At 37.4% G+C, this 26,330-nt stretch overlaps 1 protein-coding gene across 2 annotated transcripts; it reads left to right on the forward strand.

Moving 5' to 3' along the window:
* The first annotated feature begins 649 nt into the window (after positions 1–649).
* On the forward strand, positions 650–21,827 carry RWDD1 (RWD domain containing 1). 2 transcript variants are annotated; one of them, XM_019741374.2, is made up of 8 exons: positions 744–1,179; positions 2,399–2,526; positions 8,225–8,290; positions 10,482–10,612; positions 14,527–14,670; positions 16,237–16,369; positions 16,864–16,926; positions 19,271–21,827. In XM_019741374.2, the coding sequence occupies exons 5-8, from the start codon at positions 14,545–14,547 to the stop codon at positions 19,390–19,392; spliced, it is 444 nt and encodes a 147-aa protein (XP_019596933.1). In that variant the 5' UTR covers positions 744–1,179; positions 2,399–2,526; positions 8,225–8,290; positions 10,482–10,612; positions 14,527–14,544; the 3' UTR covers positions 19,393–21,827. The 2 variants fall into 2 exon arrangements, with proteins under 2 accessions (XP_019596932.1, XP_019596933.1); XM_019741373.2 differs by lacking the exon at positions 2,399–2,526 and having other exon boundaries at positions 650–1,179.
* The last annotated feature ends 4,503 nt before the right edge of the window (positions 21,828–26,330 follow it).

Consider the following 26,330-nt stretch of genomic DNA (forward strand, 5'->3'; position numbering starts at 1 on the left):
TTATTATAAACATAAATAGTTCTTTAAGATTATTCTCGTAAGCGTAACACGCTTATTTAGCCATTTGCTTAGCTTTTGCCATTGTGGTTCTTTGAAATTTTTCTTTGTAACTGATGCGATGAACTGGGAGATGACAGATGTATATATGCATTTTAAGCATATTCCTCAGTTTCATTCTCCCAAATCAAAGGTTCTGAGCAGTTTTAAGTATTGTTACTTTTACATTGCTTATCAAAACTGTTACCGAAATCTACACCCCTCTACATCAATTCAGAGACACGCAATAGCATACATCTTTAAATCTATGTCCAGCCACGTTCATTTTATAAATTCAGAAGCCGTGAGATCTGAATCTAGAACCCAGATCTGCGGATTTCCAGTCGATTTCTCCCCGGATTCACTTGGGCTGGCCATTCAGCAGTTGGGCCCACATTTCGGGACGCGTGGGACGCACTAGCAGAGCTTCTGCTCACTGGACTCTACACTGCTCTCGCCTGCTCGCCCAATTCCCGGGGGACGCCAAGCACCTCGCAGGTTGCAGAAGCGTAGAAGTCACCCGCCTCCACCATTAGCCGACACTAGGCTGTGCGCCTGTCCGCCCCACCAGGCCACAGGGTCGCAAACCGGAAACCGGAAACGACGAAGTTCGCGGAAGCGCCCGGAGTGTCTCCCCCAGCGGCACCGTCCCGCGCCGGCACGCGAGGCCGTCTTTCAGCCCCGACCTATCGATCGAGGAAGCCGCGCTGTGGGGCTTCTCCGGCTCAGGCTCTGCAAAGCCCAGGATCCCGCTCTAGGTGTCCGTGACGAACGCCAGACCGAGCGCCTTCACCATCCCCACAAATCCCGAGCGGGCGCGGGATAGGCGGCTACTCAGTGTTCCGCTGGCCAGGCACAACCAGTCAAACGCGGAATTAGGGAGCCAGCGGAGGCCGGCGCGAGCCTGTTGCTCAGCAGGCCGGGCCTGGCTTTGGGCCCGGGCCTCGCCGCCGGGGACTCTGCGCCTGCGCCCGCCCGGCCGCTGCCAGCTCTCCCGGCGCGGCCGCGGTCCCAGCTACAGCGCGCCGCCTGGGTGTCTGGGCGATCCATGGGCAGCAGCGAGGGCCACGATGACAGATTACGGCGAGGAGCAGCGCAACGAGCTGGAGGCTCTGGAGTCCATCTACCCCGACTCCTTCACAGGTGGTACTTCCGCGGCCGCGGCCCGGCAGCCGCCCTGGGGTGGAGTGGGATGGGTCGGAGCCGCCGCGGCCCTCGGTCTCCCAGGCCAGGATGGAGCAGGGGACAGCAAGGCCACCTCGCCCACCACTCTGTCAAGTTCTCCCGAAGCATTCAGGCACTTACGAGTAACTCCACGGCGGTTTCCCGTTCTCCGCTCGTCCCTGAAATCTTAAAAGTCCGGGCGAGGCTGGCGAGGTCCCTGGAGAGTCAGGCCTCGAATTGAGTAGTCGGGGGAACTGTGGTTTCTGTATAACTTACAGCAACCTGAGGTTTAATGAAGTAACACGAAAACAGATATCCCAAGTGGAAGTAATCTTTCCACAGCTACAAAGGTGTCGGTTTTCACGTTTTATTCGGGTAGGAGCTGTTTTTCTTACGATGTTGTTTCTAAGCTTATGGGACTCAGAGTGCTGTTCTCAGCGTTACCCAGAATCAGTTTGAGAGTAGCTTTGTCCCTGAAGTTTGTCGTTTTTCTTTTCTTTTCTCTTATATTTTGGCATTTTGCTGAATGCCCAATGAATGATGTGGCCCAAAATTCAGTTCCACTATAAATTCACAGGTTGTTAGACTTGAAGGGATATTAGACATCATCTAGCCTCTACTCTTGCTGCAAGCAAGGTAATGGAGGCTCAGGAAAGGGAAGGGGCTTGCTTTGGGTGGGCCAGCAAGTTAGTGGCAGGACTACTAAGAGTCAGTTAGGTCTGAAACTCCTTTCCTGTTCATTAACCTTCAGACGTGGGACTTGGGATCTAGTTCCAGCTGGGATGAGGGGCAGCAGAGGATTGGTTTGCGGGTTAGGCTAATGAAAAATATTGTTGAGAAGTTCGTTAGCTGTATTTTAAAGGAAGAGCATCCTGTATGTATTAAGCAGTGCTTCAGGTGATTCTGAAAATGCAGCGAGATAACCATATCAATGTGGCTTCTCCCACATTACACTCCGTTTTTGAAAAGTGATTTAAAAAAAAGCCAATAAGAACTAGTATAACCTAGATTTGTGTGATTTATGTTCCCTATCCCTTTCTTTGAGTGTTGTCCATCATTGTCAGAATTCAGAGTGTCAGGTATGTTAACTCATTAACTCTTAACTCCTCTCCCATTCATTGTTTAGTGTAGTTTTCTTAGCTCCAACTTTTGACCACTGCTTGCAATGGTAGCATATTTTGTTCTGCTTTGCCAACAGGCAGATGCCTCTCAGCTATCCCTGTATAGCTCCAGTCCTGTTCATGTTCTCTTTCACCAGCAGTACAGCTGTGCTGTGAGGATATTAAGGGGATGAGTGAAGAGGGGTTTGAGAGTGTCATTAACTGGGTGAGTGTGTATGGAGTCTAGCTCCCTTCTCTATCCTTATATATCAATGTCTAAATAAAATAGAATAGAGGGTCGGTCATTTGTTGGATATATTCTTAATTGTGACGTATGGTCATTTCTAGTACATTGGAAATGTAATAGGCATGAATACTGCGTAGGCAGAGATAAGAAAGCATAAGATGTGCTTTTCTTGTCTTGGAACATAAGGTATCCCTCATTAATTAGTGTGCATATAAGCTTTTGTAAAAGTGGTACATTTTTGACCTTAAAACAATCTTACGATTCTTTCAAATTACTAGGCTCTGATATAGCGTGTTTCCCCAAAAATAAGACCTAACTGGAAAGTAAGCCCCAGCATGATTTTTCAGGATGACATCCCCTGAACATAAGCCCTAATGCGTCTTTTGGAGCAAAAATTAATGTAAGACCCGGTCTTATTTTCGGGGAAACACGGCAGTTTAGTATGTACAATTCTTGTCAGATGCAAAAGTGCTTGAAGATTCTGAGCCAGGGTAATAAAAGATAATTTATGAGTCTGTGATGCATGCAAGTATTCTGCAGGATTAGCTGAGCCCATCTGTCTCTAATTCCTATCAGCATTCCTACCAGCTTTGCAATAAATAAATTGAGATGTCGTGATTTATAGTTCTTCAAGAACTTTGCCTTACTCCTCCTTACCATGTTCTTTATGAAACATCTCAGGGAAAAGGCATTGGACTTTGGAATAAAATGTTTCCATGTTTGATCTTTTGAAATCTTAAGGATTTGCAAGGTTTTTATAGCCTTCCTTTGTGTTGATGATTTCATACTTTTTTTCGTACCAGGTTTAAGAAAGAGAGCTTGCGTGTTTCAGTTTGCAAAGGAACACGAATTGGTCATTTTCTGACTACATTTTAAATCACGTGTAATATTAGATTTTTTCATATTAGATTTGGTAAATGCTCAGTGCTGTTGATGAAGGAAGTAGATGACTATTTTTTAAGTAGATGACTGAGTGCTTGACAGAGAAGCCTTTGTTAGCACGTCGTGACTCCTTTGTGCATGCTGGAGGGGCACCGTCCAGCCAGCCCGTGGTCCTAGCCACGTAGACCTAGCCTAACCTCAGAATTGATTGGTTGATATTTGCAAGGAACTGTTGATCCAGTATTGCACTTGTTGTGAATTTAAGAAATCATAATACAGTTTCTTTTTTTTGCCTATTCTGTAGCTTGATTGCACATTGATTCAATCCTCCTAACAACTAGTCTTCCAAAATATAATGGACTCTCCTGATAACACATTCTCCTTTAGTAGTGCTTCTCTTGACAGGGTCCTACTGAGGTAGTAGAATTTGGTTACTTCCTCTTCTGTATCAAAATCTCTGCTTATGGGGAGTTTTATTGGAACAAATTGGTTGGCTTCTGGCTAACCAAAAGTCAAGTTCCCTTAATTCTGCTTGGTCTTACAAAGAGCAGTACATAATCCTGTATCACCTCTAAGTAGAGCCATGAGCATTTAACATTTATAATTGCATCTTAGCGATGGGGCAGAAATCATCTTGCAAAAGCCGTTTTTCTAAGATAGACACTTCCTAAAAATCAGAGGGACTTATTTTAATATGAGCTGTCTGGTTCTTTGTAAAAACCTTAATGTCATTTGTGTGTCCCCTTAGTATACCTTTCAGCTTCTACCTCCGTTGTCTGTGTTCTTGACAAAATCCTTAATTCTGTCCAGTTCACCCTCATCTGCCCCTATAGCACCTAACACTTCTGCCCCTCCACTGGTTCTTTCCACTAAGCCCAACAACCTTAGTTTTGTTCTGAAAAGTATTTGATCCACTTACAATGATGGAAATCTAATGTTTTTAGCGAAGGCCGATGTTTCCTCTGCTTACCCCAAATCAGTAGTAATGCATTGGAATTGGATTAGTCCTTCATCAAAAGTCAGGAATCATTCATCTTTACAAGTGCAATGAATACACTTCCATCCCTATTTTAGTCACCTCCAAGCTTTGTGATATAATCCCTTTCCATGGTGTGTGTGTGTATGTGTGTGTGTATGTGTATAAACACATTTATTTTTTAATTAGATTCAGCTGTGGCAGAAAACCTCAAATAACAGTGGTTTTAAAAATGTGAAAGTTTATTGCTCTTGTGCATAAAAGGTAGTTGTGTAGTTTTTAGTCCCAGAACTCCTGAGAGACCCAGACTTCTTAGTTTTCTGTCACCTCTAAGATGTAGGCTCTCTCTCTTGGTCATGCTGGCAACATTCCTTTTCCATACAGTAGGATAGCTTAAGGAATGATGGGGAAAAAAAAAAGTAAAAGACAGCATTTCTTAAGGAAATTCCCGGGAAACTGTTAAAGGACTTTATTTGCTTCCATCTCATTTGCTGGAACTCAATCATTTGGTGAGACCTAACTGGGGAAGAGTCTGGGAAATGTAGTCTGTATTCTGGGTGGTCAATATGCTCAGTTAAAAATCGTATAACTGGAAGAAGGGGAAAGTGGATCTTGAGGGATATTGACATCGTTTTTCAGCATCCTTTGTTGTTCCTGGTGCACAATTTTTTCCCTAATGGCTGCTTGGTATAATGAGTATTATTAGCTCTATGTCCTTAGACAAATCACATTACTTCTCTCTTCCTTATTTTCCATGTCTGTTTAATGAGGAATATGTAATGTAAATACTTTGTAACTGTTAAACAATGTAGATACTCTTGACTAGAAATTTGCCGTATTCATTGCTGATTCTTCTAATATGACTTCATAATTCCTTGTCTTTATCAACAAACGGTTTTGATTTCCCTTTTCTTCAATTGCATGGGGCCATAGCCACACCTTGGACATGCCATCGTCAAAATTTTGATCTCTAAACTTCCTCTTTCTGTCCATAAACTCTGTAGCCCTACAGTTGTTTCATTCCCATGCTTTTACTTAACATGCCTCTCATGGTTTGATAGTTTATCAGCTTCTTTCTTGTTTATCTTGCCTCCTTATTCTGTCTGGCCCCCAAGGTCAGGCAGTTCAGTGATGTTCTTGCTAGCATCCCCATGTCCTCATTTACCAAATATTTGCCATGTATGATTGTTAGAAGCTCAGTCTATTGGCAAAAGACATCACATAAGTAATTTATAACAGTGTGATGACTCTTTCATGGAAGTGTGTATAGGATGCAGTTGGAGCATAAGGAGAGGGGAGGGTCTGAGTTGTTTTGGAGAATTGAGGAGTGATGAGTTACGCATGAGACGTGGGGAAGGGGCACAGCATGTGCGGAGCATGACTCTGAGAGAGCAAAACGTGTTCACAGGACAAGTGGCTTGGTATTGCTAGAACGAAGTGAGAAGTGAGTCATGGAAAATGAGACCTGACAAGTAAGCAGGGGCCAGATCACAGAGGGCCTTGTTAGGCATTCACGTAAGTTGTTAGGAATTTACCATATGTTCCTACAGGCCAAGGGTTCAGCACCCATTTTCTCCCCACATAGGTACATAGACACGCACACATTGTAGGTGCACATTGTAGACGCTGCCAGGCAGACTTGGATCTCAATAGTTGGGTGGGTGGCTTTACAAATAAAATAGGTTTTTCTTGAGTGTTTTTAGCATTTTAGGCATGGCTGCTGCAAAAAAAAGCTTTTAATCTCTGGCACTTTTTCCTCCTCTTACTTTTCCCCAAATTTAAGATTCCTTACAAAACTGGTGTTGGTCCTTATTTCTCTCTGCTTTCTCTCTAGTGATCTCATTTAGTCTAATGGCTTCAGCTATCAGCTCTCTGTGGATGATCCCAGATTAAATTCAAGCCTAGCTCTCTTTAGCTCCATTTGCTCATTTCTGATTGCATACTCAGTACTTCTAACTGAAACTGTCCTGTGTCCTTCAAATAAGTCATATTTAATTTTTATTTTGTATTTCTTGTTTTTGTTAGTGACACCGCCATCCTCTGCCTATAAATTCAGAATGTCATTCATCACCGTGTTCCCTGCTATTTCCATCACTGCCAACCTAGTTCAGAACCTCATTTACTTTGCTGGGATGATTTCAATAGCTGTCTAGTTTTATCCTGCCCTCAGTGTCATTTCTCTCCTTCCGTTTTATGCCCTGTTGCTAGATTTACCTTCCTGTGTTTGGAAATACAATGCTGACCATATTGCTGCTGCTAAAAAAACAAAACCCACTAAAAACCTGTCACTGTCCACAACTAAGCTTTCAACTTTATTTTCATAGGTAGAGCCAATCATATTGTAAAAACTTTATTATAATTTCCTTTCAAGGACTTTTTCAGCATGGGCTGGCTTGCCTGAGGCCTATTAAAATGAGTCCAGTGAGTCTTTTATCTTTTCGACAAACACTTTCCTAGTAATCATAGGTGTTCATTATTGCTTCAAGTACTTTTAAACGTCAATTAAAATGAAGTCATCTGTCTTGAAAATTTTATTGATAATGAATATTTATGAAGGCCTCAGAAGTTCCAGAGTAGGAGAATCTGAGTACTTTCCACAGTGACTTCTTCAGAGATCCCCTGGCTCTTTCATTTCGAGAAGAGGCTACTGAGCTGCTACAAACCTTGATAGGGGCTGATGCTTTCCAGGCCCAGAGTGAGGCACAGCAGCTATCATGGGTGTCTTGAATTTTCCTTGTTTCTTCTTCTAATGGTTCTGAATGCAAGATTTGTTTTTGTTTTTCTTCTTTTATTCCATTAGTTTATCTCTTTCATTGAGCCAAAATTTACTGAGTTTCTAGATACTGCCAGGCACTGATCTAGGCGCACTCATAGAGTTTTTATAGTATTCTTGGGAAATAGATAATAAACAGATATATAGTATCAGATAGACATCAGGGTGTAAAATGGTATATAAAGCTTTCTTATTTATGTAATTATTGATTTATGTGCCTTGTTTTACTTAACAGATTGTAAGCAATTTGATGTTTGGCTATATGGCCAGTTTTGTAATTCCATGAAAGAAGGCAGAGGCTCAATAATTTGTGAAAGAATAAAGTTTGGTTCTAGAGATGATGTGGGGGAGAGAGAGAGCTAGAAGATACAAACTAACAAATTAATATTTACTATTTGTCCTGGAGATTCTGAGTTATATTTCAGAACATATAAGTATAAAAATTAGTGATGATACTGAGTATTTATATATTAATATAGTTTCTAATAAACATCAAACTCTTTTGTCACTCCATTTGGGAATTTTTTAGAATGTAGTTTTCGTTATATACCCTGTTTCGCCGAAAATAAGACCTAGCCGGACCATCAGCTCTAATGCGTCTTTTGGAGCAAAAATTAGTATAAGACCGGGTATTATATTATATAATACTTACAGTAAAGTAAGACCGGGTCTTATACTAATTTTTGCTTCTAAAGACGCATTAGAGCTGATGGTCCGGCTAGGTCTTATTTTTGGGGAAACACGGTAGGTGGAAATTTTGAATTAAAAGGTAAATTACTTAAGTATTTTAATTGATTTGATAAATCTACAGGAGGGTATCTACTATAGGTATTTCTTTCCAGATTACAGACATCCCAAGATTAAATAGAAAATTGATGTATGTGCTTTATCATTTGAATGTTCTGTTCCGTTTGTATTTGTGGAAATGGAAATTCAGGCTAGGGGATCAGTTTCCCCGACTGGGTAGTGATATTTTGCTAATAAGGAAAAGCATCTACCTTAGGAAGCTTCTTAATAACTTAACCTCTGTGTATATTTTCTTGCAGTATTATCAAAAAATCCACACAGCTTCACCATTACTGTGACATCTGAGGCTGGAGAAAATGATGAAAGTAAGTCTAATTAAAAATACTTGTGGTTTTTCTAAACCTCTCAGGAATTTTACTCATTCTGCAGCCATTCTGTGCTGGGCGTTGCAGGTGCTAAAGTACTGGTAAGAATCTAGTTTAAGTGTTGTGTGGTTCTAGTTGGTAGTATGATGTAAACATGACTTACAGAGAAATAGAGAGGAAGTCAACAAGATATATTCTGACACAGTAAGCTTAGTTTTTTAAAGTGAGGCAGAAACACAACAATACCCCAGATGGAGAAAGGATAACAGATTTTTGGTCAAAAAAAGACTTTGCATGCACACACATTTCAGTGATTGTGTGGTATTCCATTGAGTGATTGTTATTTTTCCATGACTATTTTTTGTCTTTGGACATTTAGGTTGTTTACTAGACTTTTGCTGTTATAAATTAGGCTGGATAAACATCTGCATGTTTTTTTCTCTCTCTCTTTGAGATGGATATCCTACTGTTATATAAATATATTTGTATAAAACCAGGTAAAACCACTATTATACAACTATAGAACTAAAACATACGCAAATTGAAATAAAGCATCTATAAAACTAATAAATTAATTTAAACTTGGCAGATGTTCGGTGGGGAATATCTGAAGTTCATCTCTACCTTTAGTCCAGTTCAGTTAATATTGTAATTTGATAAAACCATTATGTAAGTTGATGTTAATCCCAAGGATTTTTTTCCCTGTTAAGCTAGTCAACTAAAATTCTGCCATGTGATACCAATTTTAGTGGTATCACTTGATAACTCTAAATCTGGCTTATATAACTGAAAATGAGGTTAGCGTAGAAATAATACTGAAATCTGAATTAAAAGAATGCTGGATACAGTTATTTACATACAGTATATTATACATAGATAATATTTACATATAGGTATATATATATGTATGATCTGAAAAAAATGAACAACTTTTTACATTTTGTTTAAAATGTAAATATATGCATAGAAGGATACTTTAAAGTATCCTTTTAAAAATACTTTAAATATACTAAAATGGTAACAGTGATCGTTTCCTGATAATAGGATTATTATTGATTTTATTTTTATCTTGGTGTATTCCTAAATTTTTATGAATATCTATAATGAATATGTATTACATCCTATAGTAGAATGAATAATATTTTTTTTAAAGTTTCTTTTTTTAGCAATAAAATTAGAAACATGTTAAGAAAAAAAGAAAAATGCCAAAAGATACGGTATTTCTTACTGACCTAACACTTAATCTTTCTTACATCCATTGACTCATAAAAATACTGTGTTGACATCCTACACAAAAATTAAAACAAAATAGCAAACCAGCGGCACATTTTAAGAGAAATCTAGATTTGAGTTAAAATCATCCAAATCAGGAGGTTTTAATAATTAAAATGTGAATTTTAATTATTTAAGAAAGGCGAAATCTAGACAAAGGATCATCATGGCTAATAAGTTTTAACAGAAAATGTGTATTATGTCAGCTTAGTCGCAAATTACTTAGTGGAACTGAGAATTCACTAGGCTGGGCTGCAGGGCGATACCTTGTACTGATGTGCCTGCCTATAAGAATCTCACTCCAATAGTGAGACAAGTGTGAGATCTGTCAATTGGCACAGGCCAAAAGAGTGAGTGGGAATATGTAGATGAGTCAAGTTTAAAGTTTCTCAGACAACATCTCAAAGTGTCCAATTCAAAACCGTGTCATTCAGCAACCCCTTATCAGTCCTCTGCTGTCATTGTACAGACAGAAACATAGACTCCAGTACTATAGCCAGATCTGCACTGGGAACTCTGTCTAGTAGAGGCCTGAAAATGAGCCTCAGACAGTACTTTTTCTATTATATCTGGTACCTTTTGTTCATCTTAAGGAGGGTTTTTTAATGAGTGGCTTGTATCCATCCTCTTTCTCAGACATGCAATATGGTAGAATACCAATAAGTAGTAAATGTATTTCATGTGTTAGAAGTGATTTTTGGTATTCCCATGATTTTCACTTTTCTTTGTGGTATGTGTTGTTCATATTAGTGATTTTCTGTCTGGTCTCGTAGTAACCTTGTTTTTGTTTGCTGCAAAACCTGCTGTGCTACTTTTCATTGACACATTGTAAATTAATTACTGATTCAACCAAGATGTGGACTTCTCCATACTTTACATTTTAAGGAATTCATATCAAACTCTTATCTTGTGTCTTTAGCTGTCCAGACTACTCTCAAGTTTACATACAGTGAAAAATACCCAGATGAAGCCCCCCTTTATGAAATATTCTCCCAGGAAAATCTAGAAGATAATGATGTCTCAGGCATTTTAAAATTATTAGCACTACAGGTAAGGAAATAACTTTTGTAATCGCATTATTTTATTAGCCTTAAGTATTATACATTAATTTCAAGAGTCAGAAAATGCTATTAAATATATATCAGTAGTATATGAACAAGCAGAATTATATATATATATATATATATATATATATATATATATATATATATATATATATATAGTGTATACTCGTATATATGTATTCACAAAGCATCTTTATTTTTGTTTCCCACTGTACCTTTAAACTTTGAGTAAGATAAGTTGTCCCTGTACCCCTGTTTGAATCTCAGTCAGCCCCATGACTTTTAGATGATAAGCAGTCTGGTAGGTACTTTGAACTATAAATACAGCTTCGATTTGGTTCTCAGACTAGCCAGTCCCCTGTGCAGTTAAAAATTCTAACTAAACAAAATGAAAACTTCCAGCCTCTGACCTGCTGCAGGCTAGTGGCCTACAATCTGGGAAGAGAACTGGTGATTGTTTTTTTCCCTGTCTCTCTTCCCTAAACTTACAAACAGCAATGATGGTGTGTGACTCCTCTAAGAGGGGAGGTTATGTGGAAATAAACATGGGCATTGGAAAGTTTTTATTTGGCCAGTTCTGTGGTGGGATGGGCTACCCACAGTCTGGGTATTTAAATCTGTCTCTTGCTTGGGTAGAGAGTTTCCATGGGTTCTTCAGAGTAGGATGTAGGGAGGTCAAGTAAAATCTTCACCACCTTAAAATCAGAAGTCCTAGTTTTGTTTGTTTGTTCTAAGAAGAATTGACAGGAAGCATGTCTCTACTTTAAATATAACTTGTATATTTTAAGGTCTATTGGTTTTTTGAATGCTGATATTTTAAAAATACCTGGACCTATTAGAGAATGGAGAGTGAAAGAAGATATATATCAAGCTGATCCTGAGCCCTGTTCACTCTGTTACCCAGTATGAAATTATATTAATTCTATTATCATTTGGCATAAAATGCTTCCTTTAAAAACATTGCAGAGAACCTGAGACAATGTGCTATATTCAGTCAGTCATATATTTAATATGTTATTTGATCTGAGCGATTTTTTTCTATGCATTTTATATTTTATTCATACTCAAACTCCTTCCTTTCCAAAAGAAAGTTTTAATTTCTTTCTAATTCTTACATGAGATCAGATGTATTGAGGGAATATTTGTATTTTTTTCTCTCAAAATAGTTGTATTAATTTTTAATTATCAAAATATAAATTCATGTTACAAAATACTCAGAGAAATCAGGAAATAATGAAGAAGAAAATAAAGATTACTCTTAATCTCACCAATCAGGTAAAACTGCCTATTAACATTTTGATGTGATATAGTTCCAGACTGTTTTTCTTATGCTTATATTCAGAGTCCCTCTCTTTCACCCCTAGTTAGATCAATACATCATGTTTTATAACATCTTTTTTTCACATAACAATATAGGAGTGGGCATCTTTCCATTTTAGTAAACATGTGAATCATTATTTTTAGTAACTGCATAAAATGTCACTGTAAGTATGTGTAATTACACATATCCTTTCTGAAACAACTTCAAATTATTTCTCATTTTTGCCTGTTTTGCTATATAATTCTTTGAACATTCTTATGTATCACTATTTGCAAATCCTTACCGCAGAGTCTGCATTGAATCTCTAATACCTGGCACACTGTAGACAATCAAATATATTTTTTTTTAATTTAAAGAATTAATTACTGATGAGTGTACTAGTCCGGTGTTAGAAGTACGTAGCTTAAACGGTATGCATACTTAATTTCGTACACATTTCAAATTGACCTTCAAAATGGTTGTGCCAAGTTAGGATCTCACTATAGCCTTTGAAGGTGTCTGCCCACATTTGCTAACACTAGATAGTTTGATTTAGAAAGAAAACGATGACAAAGATGAAAATACTATATTCATAATTTGAAATTCTTTAATTATATAGTAATGTGGATATCTTTTCATATGACTTCTAGTTATATAGTTTCCACATGAATGACTTGCTTGGCTTTCCTATTGGAATACTTCACTTTTTAAAAAGAGATCCTACTGGGATTTATTTTTGAAATGTATCAAGCATTAAGTGACCAAGACAGACACCATCCCCCCTCTCACAGATTTTATATACTCTGGTGAGGAATACAGACTAGCAAATTGAATATCATTATTCTGTGTGAAAAATGTTATGATGGGTGAGGCACGGGAGAAGCTTCCAAGAGGAAGCTGAGACCTGAAGAAAGAGTTTGCCAGGCAGTAAAGGGAGTAGAAGAATTTCAGGGTAGATGAATAAGCTGTTAAGAGGAATGAAAGTGAGAGAGAAGAGATCATTATTTCCTTTAAGAACTTCTAGTCATACTAAATTACTTGAGCTTAGAATTTGAGGTCGGTGGTTATATGTGATGGAATTAAAGATGTTCATTCCTAAAGGGTCTTCTAAACTGTTTAAAAAGTATGCTCTCATTCCTGATTGTTTTGGGAAGCTATGAGGGGTTTTGTGTGTGTGTGTTGAATGGTCAGAAAAGTTGATATCAAGGGTGACAAGACCAGAGTATTTTAAGAAGAGCAGTTAGGGAGTTCTTGTAATATTCCAAGTTGAAGATGATGGTGTCCTGATGACAGTGTTAATGGAGAACAGTAGGTGAACTTAAATGATATCTAAGAATTAGATATCTAAGGCTGTTACTGTACTAAATACTACAGGCAGTTGTAACACAGTTTGTATATACAGTATTTGTGTATCTAAACATAGGAAACATACAATAAAAATACAGTATAAAAGTTAAAAAATATACCTGTTAGGGTACTTACAAGAATGGAGCTTGCAGGATTGGAGGTTGCTCTGGGTAAATCAGATAAAAGACAGTGATCGGGCCTGGGATGGGATGGGAATGTTCCAGTTGGGTGGATGATAGTGTGATTCTCTGAGATGGAGAACTTAGGTATAGGTTTTGTGGAGAAGATGATGGTTTCCGTGTTGAGGTTCCTGTGGGACATCCAAGTCACTGTCCAGTGGGCAGTTTTCATATGGGTTTGGCACTCAGGAGAGAGGTTTGTTTAGAGTCACATTTAGGCTGGTTAGCATGGAAACACTACAGAGAAGCTCCACTGAAGAGGATTACAGGAGCTAGCTTGAACCCTAGTACCCATGGAGGGCCCAGGGGATGAAATACCCACTCGAGTGCTGCTGAGGAGAGCCCTGTCAAAGGAATGCTTGGAAATCTCTTCTAGGACAGAGATTCTGGCTAGCGTATTTTGGATATATTTTTTTTTTTTGTCTGCTTCCTTGGAAATGTATCTTATTTCTGTAGATAAACAAGATAATCTTGTTTTAGTTTATTCTGCCTTCAAATGAATAAGTTCCAAATAGCTTTTGAATTATATCCTTTTCATGAGACAGAGATGCTTTTATATTTTGTTTTAAACCATTTCAAATCAAAAGAAAAAATGGTAGATAAAGATAAATCACAAAAGTACCTACATTTTTTATTATTGTATTATGTTAGAAAATCACTTTAGCCTCAAAGTTAAGTTCATTGTCACAACTCTTAAAGTACCCAGAAGGAACTAAAATAATGAAAACATGCTAGAGAACTGATGTTACTAGCAACTGTAGGAAAGGTTTTCTGAATTCTACCTACATTTATAATTATTAAACAGAATTTACTGAAATACCTGTTTTAGGTTGGACATAGCAAATTACATAACGTTTTAAAGTTAAGAATTGTTATTTATATATAATGCTCAATTCTTAAATGATCACTTAATCCAATGTCAGAACTTACAGCGTGTAACTGAATTAGTAATCATATTATAAATGTATGGAGTTCAGTTATTATGCTGAAACATTTTTTTATTGGTTAGTTGTTTTAATTTTTTCTGAGAAGTGTGCTTTTCACTACAACCTTGTTTTTGTTGTTGTTACATAGGCAGAGGAAAACCTTGGAATGGTGATGATCTTTACTTTAGTGACAGCTGTGCAAGAAAAATTAAATGAAATAGTAGATCAAATAAAAACTAGAAGAGAAGAAGAAAAGAAACAAAAAGAAAAAGAAGCAGAAGAAGCCGAAAAGGTATATTAAAAGCTATGTTTTATTTCGCTATTCCTTAAGCCTGGTTTTTTTGGTTGTTTTGTTTTTTTGAAATTTCATTAATTTTTTTGGAAGTAATAAAAATAAACAAAAGTAAATTTTAGTAAAGCTTTTACTAAGAAAAATTTTAGAAGTCCCTCTTTTACTTGGTTGCATAGCACAAGTAATGATTAATAATCAGTTAATAAGGTTTAGTAAAGTTCATGCAGGTAAGATCAAGAAATATAAATTATTTCACTTATGGTATATAGTTTGGAATTATAAAGCCCTCACCAGAATTTTTAAATATAGTTAGGCATAGCTTAACCGATAAATGTTCTAAGAAATGCATCATTAGGTGATTTCATCATTGTGTGAACATCATGAGTCCACTTACACAAACCTAGAGATAGTCTAGCCTGCCACACGCCTGGGCACTTACGGTATGGCCTGTTGCGCCTGGGCTGCAAGCCTCTACACCGTGTTACTGTACTAATACTGCAGGCAGTCGTAATGCAGTTTGTGTGTACAGTATTTGTGTATGTAAACATAGGGAAGGTACAATAAAAATATGGTATAAAAGATAAAAAATCTACCTGTGTGGGACACTTACTGTGACTGGAGCATGCAGGACTGGAAGTTGCTCTGGGTGAGTCAGTGAGTGAGTGGGGAGTGAATGTGAAGGCCTAAGACATCACTGTCACTACCGTAGACTTTATAAACACTGCGCACGCAGGCTACACTAAATTTATAAAATAACATGAGATTAAATCAAGCATAAGAGCAAATGATGTAATCAAGAGATGCAGTAAACATGAGATGTATGAGGTTGCTGCCAGTGAAACATGGCACACTGTGTTATAGCAAACTTTTTTATTTTTATGAGTAGAAAGAATATGTTATAAAATAATGATAAATGGGACAGTATCTAGTAAGCACATAAGCCAGTAACATAGTTGTTTATTATCATCATCAAGTGTGTACTGTACATAATTGTATGTGCTGTATTTTTATACGACTAGTAGCACAGTGTGTTTGCTTACACCAGCATCACCACAAACACACAAGTAACACATTGCCCTGTGTTGTTAGGGCAGCTACAACATCACTAGGCGAGAGGAATTTTCCCATTCCATTGTAATCTTATAGGACCGCCATCTTATAGGCGGTCTGTCGTTGACCAGACATTATTATGTAGCACATGGCTGTATTTACTAAGGTAAAGAAAACCTCAGAGTCTGAAATGAAGTGAAAAGATAAGCTACATACTAGTGTTGTAAATTGATGCGTGTTGAAAACATTAATACTGACAGCAACAATTTTCTTCTTAAGGGTGAGTAGCAATGGAAATACGTTGCATATTATCTTTGATTTGTGTAATAAAAATAAAAAATGGACTTGTCCAGAGCAAAATGCCTAAAACTAGTGAGAGTAGCCAGTGCAGGCAAAAATCACATTAAATATTTCAAAACTTGAAAAAGCTTTTCTGTGTTTTACCTAGATCATTGGGCTTTATTTTTTAAACTGTTGTCTCATTTATCTGGTGACGTGTCTTTTTTATTTTCTAAGCAATTATTTCATGGCACTCCTGTTACAATTGAAAATTTCTTAAGTTGGAAGGCCAAGTTTGATGCAGAACTCTTGGAAATTAAAAAGAAACGAATGAAAGAAGAAGAACAAGCAGGAAAAAATAAATTAAGTGGTATGACTCCCCTATCTGTTCCCCCCAAACTTTTCTGCGTTGCTTCTTATATAGCAAGAGAATCATTTGGACAGATTTCTATGAGAAAATAATATACTTAGGCATGTATGACAGAAAGAGAAAGCATTTTCTACTTGATGATGTATCTTCGCACGTAATTGGAATGCATATTTATGGATTATCTTTGATCTGAATATCGCAGTGGATAGATTTTAAGATACAGCTACCATGACTTTCAGGATCATAAGCCTTAGAAGTGACAGAATCAAATCCATTTGTTTTTCTAGGACTCTTAAGGCAGATTGGGTTGTCACTTGGTCTATTTTAATGCAAATGCATTTCATATGCCTTTTAGCTGAGTTCAAAAATTTCTTGAAATTCACAGTAAAACAGATTTTCAGACTTCTTTTCTTGGGTTTTTATACTTTTTAAAGGGTTGTAGAGAAGATGGGGGAAACCATGCTGTTCAAATTAAACATTTTTCTTTTTTTTAGGGAAACAGCTATTTGAAACAGATCATAATCTTGACACATCTGATATCCAATTCTTGGAGGATGGTAAGATAATAGAATTCCATCTGTACATATTGTTTCTTATATTAAACCATGAAAATCAGAGTGATAATTTAATGTAAATCTTTCCTCCCAAGGGTGTAAAGAAATACATTTTGAAGGATAAATTGTAATGTTTGATCAATTTATACATTGAACTATAGCAATGTATTCTTTAAAGTTTTCTGATAAACTGAAGCAAAATCGAAGATAGCAATAGATAAACAATTGTGGTCACATTACCCTCTCACAACTAGTAAACCAAGCTATTGTGACTTAGGTGATCTGTTTTCTTCAGATTTCTAGTATCATACATCTATGGAAACTATATTCCATGGTGTGTCATAGAACTTTATAAAAACCTGAGATCTGGAACTCCCCTTGCCCACTAACACAAAATCTTACTTTTCATACCACTCTTGCTCTCTTTGGGGCATCTAGTTCCTTATGTTTTCTTTCTTCTCCTTTTTATTCTAACTGTGCCCTCTTTCAGACTTCCGTGTATGGATTATCCGTCCATCCATCCACAAGTATTTATTGTACCTCTGCTACTATAAGCCAAGCACTCCCCTGGCCATTGAGGATACAACAGAGAACAGCTTAGAAAAATTCCCTGCCCTCACGGAGCTTATGGCATACATCTGTTTCTTAAACTGTGCTTCATACTGTCGCACCTTCAGTAGCGCCCTACATACTCGTAGAATTCTGCACGTCATTTGTTAGCCTTCTGTCATGCCCGTGTTGCCAGTTGGGGATCCTCTAGCATCTGGCCTTTCAGCCTTGTCCCGGGACTATCTGCTGGAGAATGCTAAGAAGCAGTGTTGATGTGGCCGCTGTTACATCATGCTTCTTAACCTTAGCTGTGCCCTTACCGACATTCCACATTTTTTAAGTGTGTCTTACTGTGTTCTGGCTCCAAGATTTTCATAGTCTCAAAACAAACAAAAACCAGCAAGGATGTCCTCATCTATCTCCTTCTCACTTTAAGGGCTCATTTAACCTCCTATTTTGATGAGAAATTCTAGATCCAGAAAACTTTGTTTCACTCTCTCTTGCACTTTAGAAGTTTTACTATCTTCACTCGTTCTTGACTTCTCTATGCTAGTGCATCAGGTATCTCCTTATATCCAATAACTTACCAAAGACTGTCTGTTGCGTCTGCCACTGAAATATCTTCTCAACTCTTTCCTCCTGATTTGAAGATTTGTCATTTTTCACCTGGACTTTTGTGGTAGGTTCTTAAATTGTCTCCCTGTATCAGTCTCTTCCTCTTTCTAGTGACCTTACCTACTCTATAGCCACCACCTCTGTGGTGGTGTTTCCAAACCCTGATTTAATTATGACTTTTCTCTCCTTAAAATCCTTCGATGGTTGTCTACTGCTTAGAGGACAAGGTTGACCCACGCAGTTCTTCAGTCTAGTCTTTATCTGTGTTATCTCCAGATGTTTTTCTTCAACAATCTTGTGTTCCGATTAGAAGTACTCAAGATCTTAGCTTTTCTCTCGGCCTTTGCATATAGTTCTACCTAGAATTACTTCATTCTGTCCCCCTTTCTTCTCGGTGGATTCAAATTTATCCTAAAGATATTTCAGAGGTCATCTGCTCTGTGAAGCCTTCACTACCTCTCTCAGCAGAGCCAATCATTTTTTGGCCTGGACTTGGAAAATTGTATTTTATTACTGAACTGCTCATACGTGTGAAGCAAGACTCATTTTCATTGAGTTGAATGTCAGTGGGCTAGAGTCTGGGGAGGAAGCTGAACAATTTTGGGTGAAATTAAGAGTACTGTAATATCCTACCTTTATGTATTGCAGACAAACTGAAGGAAGAGTGAAGATGTTTAACGCAAAGCCCGGGTATTGTGCCTGCCAGGGCTTAGATAACTGGGCATCTTGGAAAGGCATACGATTGGTTATGAGGGGAACTGGGTGACAGTGAAGATCAAGTTAAATCTATCACTTAAATAACAAGTACAGCTGAGCTTTAATGATGTACATGTCTGCCACTATTGTGTTCTGGTATGGGGCCATGGTCAGTGGTAGTCAACTTTGTACAATCAGGACATATCATCATTGTCTTCAGCTTACCACATGCCACATCATAAATAATTCATTCTACAAGGCTTTTTAATAACTGGATTTTTTAGACTAGGAACTGGAAGCATGAAGTTGTTCTTAAAATGTGTGAGTCTCTGCTAACCAACAGACCATTGTCGGTATAATTTGCAGCAGTTAGGGTTTCATCACTTGCACCTCCCACGCACAGGTAGAAGTTTCTGCTTGGTGCTGCCAGTAGTTGTGTCTTTGATTCCTTACTGGAGAACTAAAAGTGAAATCTTGTCTTTTGCAGCTGGAAACAATGTGGAAGTGGATGAGTCTTTGTTCCAGGAAATGGATGACTTGGAGCTGGAGGATGATGAGGACGATCCAGACTACAGTCCTGCTGAGCCAGAGAGTGACTTGACTGACTAATGGACTGTCCCGTCTGCAGAGAGGCGCGACTGCCACAGCATCTGTGGCTATGCTGAGAGGGTGTTGATGTTCCTTTCTTTTTTTCTAAGAAAAAATAATTTTCAGGAGAATATTCTTCTGATGCCTTTCATCATTGAACTTAATAAACTGACCTTAATGTTTCAAATATAAGATGTTCAATTCCTCTTATTGGTAGGAAGCAGGAAAAATAATTAAAATCATATAATGTTGGAGAGAGACCTGCCTGTCACTCCAGACATGAATATAGGCTGCTACTGTTGCTCAGGTGTGGTTTTTATACAAGGAACTGGAATAACTCAGAACTTCTGTGGTGGTTTTCGGATTCTAAGTGTTGTCATTTGTCTAGAGTATTACAAGACTGAGGTGATTAGAACATTAAACCTTGTGCATTCTAGCCTTCAGGCATGATAAATTGAAGTCTTAACAAAACCAGAAGCCCATATTATAGTCAGGAGAAAGTGGACTTTAGTCCTGTGGTAGTACCATCTGTGGAATTGTTACAAGGGGTGCACTTTAGGCCCTTCTCAGTTGAGGTTAATAAACACTGAGCCTCAGTCTGAATTTTAAAACAGTGAAATCTCATGCTAGTGACTCGGGACTGTAGTGCCCACTCCTGATGAAGAACCACGGTCCTACTGTTGTGGAGTCATGTGTTGTGATGTTCCCCTGGTTTCTAATTACCCATCGTGAAGGGGTCTGAATTCTTGGTGTTGGACACTGTCAACAAGAGAACCACATTCACATCTGTGCACTTACGAGACATTCAGAATAATTTGGAATGATTGACGGGGATTCCAGGTAGGACCCAAGCTTCATCCAAGTTGTTATCCAGTCACTGCAATTTTGCAGGATGGAATCTTAACGACAATGAGAAATGATTTGTGCTATTGCAAATAGCTGGCTCCATTTAAAAGTACGTCTCCCATACGCATAAACACAGCAATATTAATCGCACATTTATTTTTGCAGTCAGACCTTATGATTAAAATCAAATACTTGAAGACAAAGCTATCATTGAGGAATTTAATACTTTTCATAGACTTCATCTCAGACCAGTGAAAGGGAATGGCAGCCATGTTTAGCATTTCTTATTTTTTAGTTTCAAGTGTTGAAAACATGATTAAACATATGCAACCCTCACAAAGTAATAATCCCCACAAGTCTACTTCATATATAGCTATTATAATACCATTGACTACATTACCTATGCTATATTTTACCTACCATAACTATGTATATATATATATATATATATATATGTATGTATACACATGTATAATTATAGTTGACAATATTATTCTACATCAATTTCAGGTGTACAGAGCAGTGGTCAGCATCTACACAATCTAGTGATCCCCCGATAAATCTAGTACCCATCTGACACCGTATGTAATATTTACAACATTATTGATTATATTTCCAATACTGTATTTCACATCCCTATGACAACCTTGTGAGTAACAATTTGTACTTCCTAATCCCTTCACCTTCTTCCCCCACCCGCTCCCATCTAGCAGCTATCAGTTTTTTCTGTATATCTCTGAGTCTATTTCTATTTTGTTCTGTTATTTATATTCCACATATAAGTGAGATCATATGGTATTTGTCTTTCTCAGTCTGACTTATTTCATTCAGCGTAATATCCTGTAGGTCCATCCATGTTGTAAATGGTAAGATTTCATTCTTTTTTATGGCAGAGTAATATTCCATTGTATAAATGTACCACATCTTCTTTATCCAATCATCTACTGATGGGCATTTCAGTTGTTTCCATATATTGGCTATTGTGAATAGTGCTGCAGTGAACATGCTGTGCATATATTTTTCGAATTGGTGTTTTGGATTTCTTTGGATAAATACCCAGAAATGGAATTGCTGGGTCATATGGTAGTTCTATTTTTAATTTTCTGAGGAGCTTCCATACTGTTTTCCATAGTGGCTGCACCAATTTGCAATCCCACCAACAGTGCATAAGGATTCCCTTTTCTCCACATCCTTGCCAACACTTGTTTTTTGTTGATTTATTGATGATAGCCATTCTGACAGGAGTGAGGTGGTATCTATCTCACTGTGGTTTTTATTTGCATTACTCTGATGATCAGTGACGTTGAGCATCTTTTCATATGTTGGCCATCTGTATGTCTCTTCATCTCCTCTGCCCATTTTTTAGTTGGGTTGTTTGTTTTTTTAGTATTGAGTTGTATGAGTTATTTAAATAAATTTTGGATATTAACCCATTATCAGATGTATCATTGGCAAATACTTTCTCCCATTCAGTAGGATGTCTTTCTGTTTTGTTGATGGTTTCCTTTGCTGTGAAAAGGTTTTTAGTTTGATGTAGTCCCATTTGTTTATTTTTTCTTTTGTTTCCTTTGCCCAAGAGGATATATCAATAAACATATTACTAAGGTTAATGTCTGAGAGTTTATTTCTTATACTTTCTATTAGGAGTTTATGGTTTCAGGTCTTACATTTAAGGCACTAATCCATTTTGAGTTTATTGTATATGGTGTAAGGAGGTGGTCCAGTTTCATTTTTTGCATGCATCTGTCCTGTTTCCCCAGCACCATTTATTAAATAGACTATTTTTAGCCCAATGTAAATTCTTGTTTCCTTTGTCTAGATAAATAACCACATAGGCATAGATTTTTGGGGTCTTTATTCTGTTCCATTGATCTATGTGTCTGTTTTTATGCCAGTACCATCCTGTTTTGTGTAGTATAGATTTGTAGTATAATTTGATATCAGGTAGGATGATACCTCCCACTGTTCTTATTTCTCAGGATTGCCATGGCTATGCGGAGTCTTTTGTGGTTCCATATAAATGTTAGGATTATTCTAGTTCTGTGAAAATTGCCATTGGTATTTTGATAGGGATTGCATTGAATCTATGCATTGCTTTGGGTAGTATGAACATTTTGACTACTTAACATGTTCAGCACTTCTATGCAGAGAGAAGTCTAAATGTTTGTGTTACACTGAGATTTTGCTTTTCCTAAGGAAAGATCTTTGACGCTCATCAGCAGATGCATAAGAATCTAAAAGAGCAGTTCAAGTAAGGATAAGAAAAACAATGAAGTCAATGACGACTTGACTTTGAAGTGTCAGTGATGATTCCACCTCCCCCTCACCCATGATTTTTTAAACTCTTAAATTTTATACATTTCCTGCAGATATTGAAGTGGATATCCACCTTTGTCATTTCATAATGTCATTTGCAGCATCAAATGACAGCCTGCTTTAATTTAATTTTAATTTTAAATTAAAGCAGCATTTTGACCCAATGGCAGAACAGCAATGGTGCAGAACCCGCTGAGGGTAGAGTTGGCGGGACGGGTCTTGACTAGAGCCCGTGGCTATCCACAGCCTGCAAGTGGTGCTGGGGAAATGGTTCTGAATGGGGTTGGAAATGGGTTGCAGTATTTTTGGTTGTCACAGTTTATCAGGGTGCGTGGAAACCAGAGATTCTGGGTATTTTCTGGTGTGAAGACAGTCCCACAACATTAAAAACTGTTCTGAATCCTGAATTAGAATATTTCTAATACTCCTCTGGACATTTGTGACTGAAAAACCCATATAACTACTTTAATAGACAAAGAGTATTGTGGGGGGTGGGGGGAAAGGTGGTGGTATAAGGTCTAGGACTTTTTCCACAATATAAAGAAGTTCCACTGAGCTCATGTAACAGATGAAGAAGTGCTAAGACCTGGGGTGAGGCTTAAGGAGGCTCCTGAGTGGGAAGAACTTGAGGCCTTAGGCAAAGCAAGGCTCTCAGTCACCACCAGTAGCTGCCAGTTTCATGCAACAGACATCAACTGGATGTGGAACGAGACACATCTTAGGGGAGGTTTGCAAAGCTCAAGAAGAGAGAAGATATTCCAGATTAGAAGAACCTCCCTCCACCAATATGTGGACACTAAGCTTCTTAAACCCTGTCATATGCCCTTTGGGAAGGAGGAATGAGAGGGCAGATCTGTTGAGAGGGGAGAAACAGCTCTGATAGGAAGTTTCAATTGTCATTAAATACATTCAAGTCGCTGCTTAACAGTCAAACAGGTATGTGCTCTTTAATCTGTAGGTTTAATTTTTTTTTTTTAATAATGGGAAGGAGGATTTGAGAATAAGATAAGATTGGTTATAGAAAATAATAAATAATCTTTTTCCCCCCCACATACTGCTGAGTCATAGAGTGTAAACCTTTTACTGGGTTGTAGGAGGATTAAATGAGACAATATAATTTGAAGCCTTCGCTTAAATTTTAATCAGTACTATAAGGCAGCTTCTAGGGAACAAACCCTTTAGCTAATGGATAAGCATAGAGAATACTTGCAAACACCTGTGAATATGGAAATCAGGTAGGTCTTACAGTTTTACTTCAAGAATATTAAGTGACTAAAAAGGATAATAGCAGTGTTGTGTTGGAGAAAGTTAGATTAGTTTCTTTCTTTTTTATTATTCCATATATTTATGATGAAAAAATGAGCAAAAATAAGCACATGCCCAACCTTGTGTTGTGTTTGTAAATGGGAGAAATGAGATCTATGTGAATTTAATTCTGATTTACCATATGATGCAAATACATTATTACCATTCCATAAGAAATTTTTTGTTCCTATAGAGTGAGTTCCTTTTGCTAAGCACAGGGTGTATTCCTCAGACTGCTTGTTCTAGTGAATTTGTAAATGAATTAAATGTCAAACCTCTTGAAAAGGACGCTATTGCCATCTATCAGCCAAAATGCCTACGTTGTTTCGAAAATGCTGTGTTCACGGGTGCCATCTAGTGGTTAAAGAGTCTATTGCATTTTTAGCTGCCACTATTCTACCACTGAGCCTGGCTTTAGGGCAAAGATCAAAAACAAACAATAAAACAGGAAAACTTATCCTCCATCTTGTCCACATCTTTAAATTTTGTCTCTTTAGCTAATTGTGGGATTGGTTTTTTTCTTTCTTTTTTTTATTTTTGTATTCAGACTTTATAGATGTTTCAAAGATGGGCTGAAGGGGGATTATACCATATACTGTAACCAGAGCTTCACTGACAAAATTTTGATTGTAGGATTTTATGGAGCTGTGGGCAACCACAACGTCCTTAAGGTCCTCTAGATTGGATTGAGCTCAGAGAAAATCCTGGAAAAAGTAGGGATGCAGGACAAATTAGACAGAGAATCTAAGGCCAGTTTCTAAGGAAAAATTACAGGGGCCTGTTTTTCTGTACAAAAAGATTAGTCATATTAGAAGAGAAAGAGAATCCTACCTGGGAGGTCAGGATTTTGTCTGAGATCAGTCTAATCTAGAGGAGCTTCAAGACCATTGTGGTTACCCAAAGCTCCACAAACTCCTACAATCAAAGCTTTGTCAGAAAATCTAAATTCTTAGATTCCAGTGGGTGGGGAAGAAGAACTAAGGTTTTTAAAATGTGAGGAAACCATATGAGATTTATCAGACTATATTAAGAAAGCCAATATAAGACTATTGGGTATTCCAGAATCAGACGAAAACGAGAAGGGAGAAGAGAGTTTGTTTAAGGAAATAACAGCTGAGAAAGCCCCAAACTTGGAGAAGGAGCTAGACATACAAGTCTGCAAAACTAAGCACCTTATTACCTCAATGCAAAAAGCCCTTTTCCAAGACACATTATAATGACACTGTCAAAATCAATGATAAAGAATTTTAAAGTCAGCTAAAGAGAAAAATTAAGTAACCTGTAAAGGAATCCCCATTAGGCTATCAGTGGATTTTTCAGCAGAAACTTTATAGGCCAGGACAGAGTGGAATAACATATTCAAAGTATTGAAAGATTTAAATTGCCACCCAAGAATACTCAATCCAGCAAAGATATCCTTCATATATGAAGAAGAAATAAAGGCTTTTTCAGACAAACGGAAGCTTAGGAAGTTCACAACCACTTGACCCACCTTGAAAGAAATGCTGAAAGGAGTTATTCATGCTGAAATGGAAAGATACTAATTAGTGACACAAAAAAACAAAGTACACAGAACTCTGATAAAAGTGATACATAGATATTCAGAGTTAGAAAACTATTTTAGAATAGAGTATTAAACAATTATAGCATAAAGGTTAAAGGACATCAATACCTAACTATCAACAACAGATAGGTCATCTAGACAGAAAAACAACAAGGAAACATTGAGATTGGATCATACTTGAGAACAAAGAAACTTAAGAGACATATATAGAAAATTCCATTCAACAGCAGCAGAATACATTCTCCCAGAGCACACAACACATTCTCCAAGATAGAGCATATGATAGAACACAAAACAAGTCTTAACAAATTTAAGAATATTGAAATCATACCAACTTTCTGATCACAATGGTATGAAACTAGAAATCAAGAGGAAAGTGAGAAGATCTACAAACATGGAGAAACTTCTGAATATTCAATGGGACAAAAAAATAAAAAGGTGAATAAAGAAGAACAAATGATCTAAAAACAAATGAAAATGGAAATATATCTTACATGATACAACAAAGGCAGTTCTAGAGGAGACATTTTAACAACAAACACTTATATTAAGAAATTAGAAAGATCTCAAGAAAAAAAACAACTTCACATTCCAAGGAACTAGAAAAAGAAGAATACCTTAAGCCAAAAGTTAAGAAATGAAAGAAAGCAAATAATAAAGATCAAAATGGAAATAAATGAAATAGAGACCAAAAAACCATAGAACAGAACAATGAAACTAAGAGTTGGTCCCTCAAAAAGATAAACAAAATTGACAACGCTTTAGCTAGTCTGACTGAGAATAAGAGAGAAGACTCAAACAAACAAACAAACAAACAAATAGAAAACAAAGAAACAAATAGAAATGAAAGAGGAGACATTACAAATGCTACTACAGAAATACACAGGATCATGAGAGACTACTATAATAACAATCATATGACAACAAA

This window comes from Rhinolophus sinicus, linkage group LG05 (assembly GCF_036562045.2).
Source record: "Rhinolophus sinicus isolate RSC01 linkage group LG05, ASM3656204v1, whole genome shotgun sequence".
NCBI lineage: Eukaryota > Metazoa > Chordata > Mammalia > Chiroptera > Rhinolophidae > Rhinolophus > Rhinolophus sinicus.

Coding starts and splice junctions, on each gene's coding strand:
- RWDD1 (XM_019741373.2), top strand. CDS start 1,107: ATGACAGATTACGGCGAGGAGCAGCGCAACGAGCTGGAGGCTCTGGAG. Junction 10,613..14,526: donor TAAAATTATTAGCACTACAG/GTAAGGAAATAA, acceptor GTTGTTACATAG/GCAGAGGAAAACCTTGGAAT. Junction 16,370..16,863: donor AGGAAAAAATAAATTAAGTG/GTATGACTCCCC, acceptor TCTTTTTTTTAG/GGAAACAGCTATTTGAAACA.